Source organism: Primulina eburnea, chromosome 2 (genome assembly GCF_022965805.1).
Source record: "Primulina eburnea isolate SZY01 chromosome 2, ASM2296580v1, whole genome shotgun sequence".
NCBI lineage: Eukaryota > Viridiplantae > Streptophyta > Magnoliopsida > Lamiales > Gesneriaceae > Primulina > Primulina eburnea.
This window is the reverse complement of record NC_133102.1, coordinates 44,349,188-44,361,255: the sequence shown is the minus strand read 5'-3', so window position 1 is coordinate 44,361,255 and position 12,068 is coordinate 44,349,188. Positions and strand designations below refer to the sequence as shown.

Here is a 12,068-nt window from a genome sequence, read left to right as displayed (position 1 = left end):
AAAAGACTGGCATCCTAAATGGGTTGAAATCCTTGTTGGTGTTACAAATGTTGCAACAGAACAGAGCATCAGCCACAACTTACGCATACGTATATGTCACTTTTTTGGGGTCAATTTTCTCAACACACACTGAGAAACAACACTACACATTTTTATATGAGAAATCGCACAATATTTGTCCACCTCCTGTCTCTATGGTAAGCAAGTGTACAACAAATGATTAATAGTAATGTTTTCGAGTTGAAGTTGATTAAAGTAATCGAACACAAATACTTTGCAGCTACGAAATGCATCTATGATCCACCCCCAACTGTATTCAGCCCCATCTATCAATATCACTGACGTGCTATCAAGCCCTCTTCTGGTTTCTGGTGACACCTCACCTTCCCTCCCTTTCTCTGTGAATGGGGAGGTTTAATACTCTCACTCCCATCTTGACTTCCGGTTTGGGGATCTACTGCGACTTCTGCCTCTTCTATTTTCATCAGCCATTTTGCCATTAATTTGAGAGCTCTTGTATTGATGGCTCCCAGCGGCACCAGTTCTGTTGATTATATCAACAGCTATCATATCACAAGTTCAACATACATGACCAAGATTAAATGAACCATTCAATTATACATACCTATCACGTCTGTGGTCAGAGTCACGACCACCACCACTGTTATCCATCAATACTGACATTCCAAAAGAACTCTTCGCCCCGTTTCGTTCACCAAAGGTAGAATCATTAACCCTTCTAAGGCCTGAACCAAACTGGTGCCTGGATTTTCCTGCTGCACCACCCCGTGAAGTGGCCATATCACGAATTTCAACTGAGACATGTTGATTTGCTCCTTCCAAAAGCTTGACTAAAGCAGCCGCATGCTTAGCATCATCGCTACAGAAAAAAGTATAAGCCACTCCAGTGGCACCTGCCCGCCCAGTTCTTCCTATTCTGTGAACATAGTCCTCTATTCCATTCGGGAAGTCATAATTTATCACCATCCTGTGACAATAAATTTCAGGAAGGACCTAATTTCAAACTTTTCCAAAATCCACAAAATATTCTTCTGTATCTTAGTTGATTAATTTTTGTTGTCTATATTATTATTAATTATAAACAAATTATTATTATTCAAATAACATCCCAAAAAACCACATACTTGTATTGTGTTTATTGCCCAAAAATCATTATAAGATCAATTTAACAGCCACCTACTTGATATCCTTGATGTCCAGGCCACGGGCAGCGACATCAGTGGCTACAAGCACTGGGGTTCGTCCTGTGCGAAACTGAGTCAAGACATGATCCCTCTCAGCCTGAGATTTGTCTCCATGTATTGCCGCAGCTACAAATTGTTGGGCTAGAGCACCAGCAAGTTGGTTGCACTTTTTCTTTGTAGAACAGAAAATAATAACCTTCGATCCTGGTTCTTGAGATCTTAGTATCTGTTCTAGGCGCCTCAACTTATGCCCTGATGACAGAACTTCAACATGCTGTGGCAGACACATAAAATACATCAATATTCCAATACGTAACAAAAAATTGCAACTAAAAAGAAAATAGTAATCATAAAGTTCTACTTGGTCAAAAAGGAAACTAATAGTATGGAGATTACAAATCAGTCAAATATGGACCTGTGTTATTGCACTGTTTGCAGCAAGTTCGTCGACGCTGCCAATGTTAACCTGAATAGGGTTAACCAATAGATTAGCAGCAATTCTGCGCACCTCCTTTGGCCATGTAGCAGTGTACATCAGGGTTTGCCTCTGAGAAGGAACTTCCTTCACAATTTTCCTTATCTGGGGTTCAAATCCCATGTCCAGCATTCGGTCTGCCTCATCTAACACCAAATATGAAACTTGACGAAGACTAATTTTTCTCGATTCCAAAATATCATTCAAACGACCAGGAGTAGCGACCACGATATCTACGCCCCTGAATAGGTCTCTCAGCTGAGGGCCTTTTTGTGCGCCTCCATATAAGCACTTAACAAGTCAAAAATCAAAACTAAAATCAGCAACAAACTCAAGGAACGCTGGTCTCTAAAATAATATGCGGGCATTGAGAGTCAGGAGACAAAAGGTCTCACTTTTCAAACGATGGGAACTTCGTGGATAAATGGCAAGGAAATAGGAATATACAGGTAAAATAATATGGACAAATAAATCATACAAATTTATATGCCACCTCAAATAGTAAAGTTAGATGCACATCGTAGCAATCGACCACATACTAGTAAGACACTCATTCTAACTGAACAGAAGTCAATAAGAAAATCCAGCATCAAACACATACTGTGCAAGTTATCTTAGATGATCTTCCAAACTTCACAGCTTCATCTAGTATCTGAGTTGCCAACTCTCTTGTTGGAGACAACACCAAAACTGTTGGTCCTAATACAGGATTGTTACGCATTTGCTTCAGATGAATAAAACCTGGAATCAAGTAACCCAAAGTTTTTCCCGAGCCTGTCTTGGCAATGGCTACAATATCACGACCTTGCAGAGCAATAGGCCATGTCTGTGCCTGGATGGGAGTCGGCACAGAAAAACCAGCATGTCGTACCTGAAAAATGAACGAAGGGGAGGGAAGATTCCCATAATCAGATGAGTTTCCTTAAATCTTCTGACTGGTTTCATTTGAATTTAAACAAGGGGCCGAGGAAAGAAGAAGCATCATCTGTCAGAAAAGACATGCACTGCTTGCTGGTACCAACAAGAATATGACGCATCTTCTCTTCGTACCAAGGGCAGACAGAATCATTTCCAACAGAAGTCACAGCGATACTCGGGTGATTCAAAAGCCCTTGTAAAAATTGGACAAACTATAGGGGTGCACCAAATCACAGGTACTACTTCAAATGTACGGATTAGTTTCATTTGGACTTATGCAACTGGCCAAGGCAAGAAGAAGCGTCATTCCTCGGTGTAGAAATGCAATGCTTTCTGATGCCAACAAGAAAAGCAGGACACTTCTTCTCTCTTCAGACCAGGGGGCAGAAGTCCCAGCCAAGTTTGGATGATTCGGAACGCCCTTCACAAAAACTTGTCCACCGATAAGGGAGCTCCAAACACATGCAACCCCCGACAGGACGGCACAGTGTACGACATTTGGCTCCTACCTGGAGCCAATATCGCACCTGCGACAACAAAAAGGACAGATGGTTCAAGTAAGGTTTGTTATTCTCCACAATGGAACTCCGGTAGGCACTGAACCTTACAAAAAATTACTTGACTCATGGTTAAGACTTCAATTTTTTCTGGCCATCGAAAGATCTCAAAGATAAAAAATAAATCCATACCTCCCTTAAAATCTCAGGAGGAAAACCAGTGGCTTCAAAAGTGGTGAAAGGTTGGATTTCCAGATCTCCCTAGTAAATTGAAGGGTCAATCATATACAACTTACAAAAATATTATTTTTCACACGGATAATGTAAAGAAACTTAAATATGCATATGCTAGACATGCAGAGGTATCAGAACAAGACAAAGCAGAAATCGAAATTTAACAAGAATAGAATGCCATAATTCAAAATTATTACAACTGGTGATGTTGATCTAGATCTAAAATAACATCATTTTTAAGAAAACTGATCCTGATATCAGGATGTTTCACTTTTTTAAAAAACAATTGCACTCATGCAAATGACAAATCCATATCCACGTGTTAGAAACCAACAGCTCAATCAATCGGCTATCTTGGTTGGCCATAATCCTAATTTGACTCAGTAGCTCAAAAAACCTCATTATAATGCCTAGATTGGGTATGGTAGAATTGGTTGAAAATTGAACGAACATTCACAAACTTGTTCCGAAAAACATGGACGGTATGTTTGGACACAAGAATGCACATTCCCTCCCTGTTTAGATAATTATGTTCCTTCATTTCTTTCTTTGACAGTACAATCCTTGATTATATCATCTTTATAATATATAATAATAATTAATAGCAGTAATAATTATAGTAACAATAATAATTATAAAATAATATAATAATTATTATTATAGTAACAGTAATACTAACAAGCTACAATAATCATAACTATAATGATGATAACCTTCAATTAGTCTATGGAGTCATTGTAGAGAATCATGATCATAATAATAACAAAAAAATCATAATGATAATAATAATTATTATTTTTATAATAAAAAACAAAATAATCATACAGTTAAAATGTTATTAATAATAAATATAATATACTGATAATAATAATCAAAATAATAATAATAATAATACTAATAAATTTCTTGAATATTTTTATTTTCATTTTTTAACTACACTCTGATTTGATCATTAACAACATTTCCATTTATCCATACCATGTAGTTGTTTAAAATACCAGTACAATAAGTATATCCCATTCCTTTCTTGAGGCAAGGTTTCTCCCGCTCCTTCCTCACCCACGTTACATCACAAAACTGATTCCATTTTCACCTTATTCCACTCCTATATACCAATCCAGGCCTAGGTGTCAAAAAGTTCTCAAATTCTAAATTGACTCGACGGTCAAAAAACAATCTAAGCTTCGAAAGCCATTTATCAAATTTAAATTGCCGCAAAATTGGTCTTCAAATTCAATTACATAACTGAGGCTCTCCATCATCAACTAAGCAAGACATCCATTTAGCTAAAGTCAGAGTCAGAATAAATGTAGGCCCTTTTAAAATTTTAGATTTATATGATTAGATTTTAAAAAAAATGTCTCTATAAGAGAATTATGCAAAGAGAGTCATAGATGCTTACAGTAACTGTAATTTCATGTTGGATGCGAAAAGACTCAGCAGACAAACTGCCATCAGCACCATTAGAAGTATATGATCCATGTCCAGCATTGGTTTTCCCATTTGACGAATTTTGCAAATAATCGGATCTGATCCTGGCAGTCTAACATAGATAGGAAAACACAATGAGTTTATCCAACAAAGCAAATTAGTTTCATAAAAGAAAAAACAAACTTCAAGATAACTTATTTTTTTGTCAACCGAATACACAGATAGATCACCAGCATCAAGTCAAAATTACAGGGTCTTTGAGTAAGCATGGCTCATGTATTGTAAAAATGAATAATCATCCTAACTACATTAAACTAAAAAGGGCAGCAGCAGAATTGGAAAGAGTGAACAAGTGCTTTCATTTTTCACTTTACAAAATGGAATTTTTAGAATTAACCCATTAACTGAAGCTAATGACAAGATATATTCTCATCATAGTCAACCCAATAAGGCAGGAATTAAGGTTTTAAAAATTGATCAGGCCAGATTATACAAAAAAAAATGTTCAGTTTCGCTGGTAAAAAAATACCATATGAAAATAAAGTGCTGATCCTTCTGTGACTAAAACCAATCTATTTCTACCAAGAAAGACAATTAGAAAATAAAAACAGATGGTATTCTTTGAATTCAGAATGATTAGTAAACCATCATCAAAGAAAAAACAGGTCTATCAATGTCATCATGTTAATTAATCAGAATAAAAAGTAGAGATAGCTGAATATTAGACACTTCACGAATCACGACGTTTATATAGCACCGAAAAAGTCTGAAAACGTGACCATAGAAAATAATGGAGCACTAAAAATGTGAGTGACTAAACCTATCTTGGACGTATAGACTAATGCCATACCCCACCAAACAGGACAACCCCACAACCCCACCTAAACAAGAGGGTCCGAAATACTAGTTACCAAACAAGGCATGTAATGATGTAAAGCATTCAAAAGATAACCACTTCATATACCTGATAACTTCCAGAGCCGGTGGCATTTTTTACTGGACCATTCCCACCATTGCCAACTTTGATATATTTACCATCAGCAGCATCCCCATTATTGTGATTGCCATGGGACGACTTTTGAACCGATGAACTCAAAGATTTGTGAGGTGGAACAGAACTTGCCAGCGAAGGAGCTACAGGTCTCTCATACTGAGTTACATCAGTCTCTGGATTCCAAAAGTAAACATAACCTGTACTGCCATCAACCAAACCTATCCATGGTTTTGGGAGAGTGGGATCTTCTGGTGCATATCGTATACCAGTTGATGAGGCAGTTGCAGCGGCGACCATATCAAAGTATCCTTTAAAATCAACAAATGCAGATACTCAGGAATTAAGGGTAGAAAAAAAGAGAAAAGCTGACCCCTATCCTCCATGGGTTAAATTATATGATATATTACTCAAATTAGTACTCATTCCTATATTCTAGACTCGCTCTATAGTAAAAGAAACAAAAAAACCCACAGATGTGAAGGAAACATCAAATACATACATAGCACATAAACACAATGGCGAACGAGAGAACTCAATTAATTACGAAATCTATAAATAACAGACAGTTAATTACCGAACCCAAAAGCTATGCAGTGGTGGTCAGTGGTCACCAAAATATCTTAAGAACAGAACCAAAACAAGATCATATCATAGAGGCATTCGTGTCTGCTCAGATAATCAAATAACTTATACAGTCAACATTTATCCGGGTATAAATCATAAAGATATACAGAAGTATTAGCATCAGCACAACTAATTAAAACATAAATTACGGAAAACGCCGATTTCATGCAATTATAACATATATAACCCGCCGTAACACAAAAATTGCAGATCGAACCAATAAAAAAACCAGAGCAACAGGAACAAAACACGGAAAAACAGCGAAGGAATATCCCAAAAATCAAAATAAAACACGCGGCATGTTCTCTTTTAGAAAGGACCTTAAAAATCCTGATCCGAAACCCTAAATATCTGATTGCGCAAATATCCAATAAATCAACATACGCACATACTCGGATCTAGAAAAAGAACAGAACCAATCTAGAGTGTCTCAACTTGTAAGCGAGAAACCGTACCGCGTCGGTTTTACAATATGAACGGAGGAAACAGGCGCTCCTTTTCAATCCTACAAGATTTTCAATCGTGAATCGTGCGCGAGAGAGAGAGAGAGAGAAAAGGGGAGAAACAGCCTCGCTTCCCAGAATCGAGAAACCTAGGCAAACAAAGAGGGCTTATTCTATGGTTGATCTGGGTATTTATATTACAAGGTCGGGCCATCAGAGACGCGTGGTTGGTTTATTCTTACGGCATCTTTGGAGTGCAATTGCCCACGCAAGGATAAAACATTTTTTCCAAACATTTACAAAATAACACGTTTAGTCCTTTAAATTTAAATAATACAACGCCATTAATTTCATAGATAAATAAATGGCAAAAACTTATATGAGACAGTCTTACGGGTCATATTTGTGAGACGGATCTTCTATTTGGGTCATCCATGAAAAATATTACTTTTTATGCTAAGAGCATTACTTTTCATTGTGAATATGGCGTCTCACAGATTAAGATCCGTGAGACAGTCTCACATGAGACCCACTCTAAATAAATATAATTGTAATGACTAATTTATAATATTCATTAAATTTTAGGGACACAAAAATAACAAAAAAAATTAGTAAATAGAAATATTATGGAAAGTTGAAAATATAAATATTCTTATTTTTTTGATAATTTTCTTATATAAAAAAGAGTGGGTCTCATGTGAGACGGGTCAAATTCATTGATATTCACGATAAAAATTAATATTTTTAGCATAAAAAGTAATATTTTTTCATGGATGACCCAAATAAAAGATATGTCTCACAAATACGATCTGTGAGACCGTCTCACACAAGTTTTTGTCACAAAGAGTAGGTCTTTTGTGAGACGGTCTCACGAATCTTTATCCGTGAGACGAGTCAACTCTATCGATATTCACAATAAAAAGTAATTTATGATCCAAATAAAATATATGTCTCATAAAATACGATCCGTGAAACCGTCTTATATATTTGATGTATATATGTGTGTGACTACGAAATTTTTTATTGATTACCAAACGACACCAAAGACTGATAATTTAAACGCGTTGATATTTTGTCGTTTCCTAAATCGTTGCATCTTTCCACGGATAAAAATTAGTTGAGCCAAAACTGTACATTCAATGAATGGTTTCGTTCTATTGGGCCATTTTGCCTATATATTTTTCTCTCTGGTCTATTCAGCACATTTCTTAATTCCAAAGGCCCAAGCTGAAATTTCCCACCATGTCTCTGATAATTAAAGTTAGAAAACTTCTCCTTTCTCACATTTCCTCTTCAATGGTAATCTGAAGTATTTGCATTTTATCACTTATTTCTCAATTGAATAAACTCTATGAGTTAGAACAAATCTCCAGTTCTTTGAAAATGTTGCTTGAGCAAGAGGTCCACCAATCTCTTCACTATTTTTTTAAGGATATGTCGATTCTTTGACTTGTGCAATACAAATTTCTCTCCATGTAATTATAAATGACGATTTTTTTGGATGTTGTGGTTCATTGACCTTGGGAACATAGTCATCCAACCTACTTGTTCCCTGGCCTAGAATCTAACAATCCTCTCCAAAGAGATCCCACGTTCCCTCAACTCAAACCGCTTAGCCGGTTACTGCTGTTGTCATATTTCAGACATGTCAAAAATGATCCCTTGAAAAGTAGTTGATCTCTCAACTTTATAGTCCATGATCCCCCATAATATTGATGGTTTCTTGGCCCAGAAAAATTATGTAAATTTTTTAAAATTATATACTCTTATAACATATTGTCATAAATGTAGTAGTTTTACTCACATTTAATATATTTGTTTAACTTAAATAATATAACTTGATTTCATTCATATGTTCTTCGAATCGGATCTATAATAAAACTCATCATTTGATTCAATAGTAGGTCTTTTGTGAGATGGTCTCACGAATATTTATCTGTGAGACGAATCTTTATCTGCTAGACGTGTCAACCCTACCGATATTCACAATATAAAATAATACTTTTTCATAAATGATCCAAATAAGATATTTGTCTCATAAAATACGAACCGTGGAACATCTCACACAAGTTTTTTCTCTGATCCAAACATATCCCAAAAGAAAACAAACGCTTGTTATCCAACCCAACACCCAGGTAACTTATCCAAACCCACTCCAAATACTATCTGGATCCATTTTCACCACTGGAGCCGAACCGACAGGCTTCTGCCAAATGGACAGCGGGCTCAGGATCGGGTTTGAATTTGGGTCAAATAGAATATGCCCGGATGCAGTAGAAGCTGGCCCGGCTAATAAAGCCTCTACCGAGCTTAATGCCTTGAGTAGAATACAATAATTTTTTCAAAGGTTGGCCTGGGAAAGAGATCAAAACCATGATTAACCAATTTCAATGCTGGATAAAATGGGATTTTTTTTATTACAATAATTTAATATTTGTTAATAAAATAAAAATATTGAAAATTTTATATCAGTCACTAGCCAATTCAAAATTCTTTATGTTAAAAAATTGTGGGATCCTTCATTTCCCTAAATAGAAATTTTGTGCGCTTAGTCCTAACTTTATTAAAATTATAAAATAAAAAAAACAAATATATTTTTTTAGGCTATAATCTCGGTTAAACATGCTTAACTAAGTCTGTGTTATTTAGAGAATGTTTGAGAGAGTTTTTGTTTATTTTAAAGTGATTTTTCTAGAGATTTTTTGAAAGTAAATAAGAATCAAAAGTCGGGAGTGTTTGAAATAAAATATCTAAACTAATGTAAAATAAAGTTTGATTGTTTGGAGAAAAATGACTTTCAAATTTTTTTTTGGTAAAATGACAACAATATATATGCTTAACATACATAAATTGTCTTTTTATTTATCTAAAATTTTATATTCACAACGTGAACAGTGTATTTATATAATTATTATTAAATATAAAATATTTTTTATCAAATTAATTATATTTTTATAACCTGAATTCTTGAAAATTTATATAATTTAATAAAAATAAAAAATGAAAATATTTGTATGAATGGCCAGGTAAAAAAATTAATCAGTAAATTATAAAAAACATTAATTTTTAAAATATAAAATGTTTGCGATAAAATATAATTTTGAATTTAATGGATTTCATTCGAAATTTTTAAAAACTCAGATATAAATAAAATTTAATATTCTAACAAATCCATAAAAATATTTATAAAAATTAAGAGTAATTGTGGAATATTTTTTAAGATTTCAAATGTCAAATTGTAATTTTAAACCATTAACAAAAAAACAGAAACAAAAAAGCAACTCAATCTTTTTTCAAACTTTTGGTTAAAAGTTATGCAGGCTCAAGCCGAAGTTGTTTTTCACAAACACTCCAAAACACTTCTACCCAGCTAGAATTCAGAAAATACTTCTTAGAAGCTCTCTCAAACGCTCTTTTATGCTTGACGTCGATGCTTCACCAACCTTCTTGCTTTTGTAGAAAAACGAGTACATGTAACAATGTGGATTGTTTCAAATTCTACCAATTGATATAAGCTTGGTACTTCAAAAAAAAAGTACCAAAACCGTTTCATCAAAGTTTTTCCAGGATGTTAATTTATTGTTACAACTTTAATTTTAAAGCGATGAATATTTTTTTTTATTTTTAATTTTTTTTTTTTGAAGGGGGAGTATTCATTTGAGTCTTTATTTCTCAGCATCTGTTAGATTTCCGTAATTGGAAAAATTAATTTTAATTTTTTTTGTATTGTGAGATATCCATAAATTGTGCTAACCTGCGTGCCCCAAATGGGATTGCTCATTTATGGGAATTTCACGGATTGGGCGTGCAACGTGAGAAATGTACAATGTACCCAAGCATGACTTCATCATCCCCAACTTCTATATCATTAATAATGCATGCAAGAGGGCCTAAAGGTGTAGTTGAGATGGAAGGCTATGACATATAACTTTCAAGAGGTTTAGGCCATTTTCGACGGCCTGAGAGAAGTCGTGCCCAATATCTAGGTAACCCCGATAGGTCATCTTAATGGACAGGGTATCATCTCATTCATCTAAATCCATCAGGTCATCTAGAGATTCACATTAGGGTTGATTTAACTAGAATCGCTGTGAGGTCATCCGAGATATCAACACAGTCGACTTCTTATATCATGATTTTATCGAGTCACTCACCTACTGATCAAATCCGATCTCCCACCAAGTATCATGATTTTCATCAACATCACTTACCAATGATTTGAAAACAAAACTCATGTTTTGGATTCTAATTAGTTGCTAGTAACACAATCATCTTGTAGGATTAAACATAAACCAAAATATATAACAAGTGATAATGTTACAAGTTAGATATTTCAATTTGTACAGAATATCAAGTGCTACAAATTTGACAATTATTGCTAGGTAATATAGTTATTGTGTTTATAATTGGTGATAATTATATATTTCAAATATGTAATTGTAAAGCATATCAACTGTTATGATCCAAACACCCTTTTAGTTGGGCAATTATTGTTCTCTGATATATTGGATAACGACGTATATGAAAAAAATATGAAGGATCAAATTTGGTAGACTCAAGTTCGATTTCGATTCAAATCTCAAAAATTTAGTGTTTTTTGCTTGAATTTGGTTAGAATGAAACTTCAAATTCGAGTTCGGCTCGAAATATTTGAACATATTCGCGATCTACTCGAAATAAAGACTCAAAATTTTTTTATTAAGTATATAATTACATTTTACGAATAAAATATTAAAGATTGCAACTGGCTCCTAAACTATCGAATAAAATAATTTGAGTTTGATTTGGCAAAAATTTAGAACATGTTTGAGTTCAGCTGAAATTCAATAATTTCAAATGTGCATCAAATATAATCAAGTAAGCTCGAAAAATTGAATTTGGTCGAACCGATTTCTTTGCACCTCTAGGAGCAATAATCGTCCCTAATGCGAAAGCGATTGAGATCAATGTTCTAAAAGGAGCCATCGCCTAAGTGATGGGTTGTCGCTCACCTCCTAGATTTTTAGAAGTCGCGTAATGTAATATACATGATTTTTTTTTAAAACTTAATTTTGTAAAAAAAAAATTCTTTATATATTTTTCAATCAATTTGTATTGTATAAAAATGAAGAATATGCCACCGTTTTTGAATTTAAATATGATAAAAGATATATTATTTGAGAAATACGGAGATAAACAAGAAAATCATTTATTTAAGTAAAAAAAAATGGTATAAACGTTGTCAAAGCGGCTGCCTAAATACCCATA

At 34.3% G+C, this 12,068-nt stretch overlaps 1 protein-coding gene across 1 annotated transcript; it reads right to left on the bottom strand.

The window, feature by feature from the left end:
* Positions 1–132: 132 nt before the first annotated feature.
* Positions 133–6,999, bottom strand: LOC140823524 (ATP-dependent RNA helicase-like protein DB10). The gene is made up of 9 exons (XM_073184910.1): positions 6,834–6,999; positions 5,725–6,062; positions 4,732–4,872; positions 3,288–3,356; positions 2,282–2,551; positions 1,621–1,971; positions 1,202–1,479; positions 626–988; positions 133–544 (listed from the first exon to the last, which is right to left on the bottom strand). The coding sequence occupies exons 2-9, from the start codon at positions 6,049–6,051 to the stop codon at positions 424–426; spliced, it is 1,920 nt and encodes a 639-aa protein (XP_073041011.1). The 5' UTR covers positions 6,052–6,062; positions 6,834–6,999; the 3' UTR covers positions 133–423.
* Between the last annotated feature and the right edge of the window lie 5,069 nt (positions 7,000–12,068).

Coding starts and splice junctions, on each gene's coding strand:
- LOC140823524 (XM_073184910.1), bottom strand. CDS start 6,051: ATGGTCGCCGCTGCAACTGCCTCATCAACTGGTATACGATATGCACCA. Junction 2,552..3,287: donor CTCCTGAGATTTTAAGGGAG/GTATGGATTTAT, acceptor TTCATTTTTCAG/GTACGACATGCTGGTTTTTC. Junction 545..625: donor TCTGACCACAGACGTGATAG/GTATGTATAATT, acceptor TATAATCAACAG/AACTGGTGCCGCTGGGAGCC.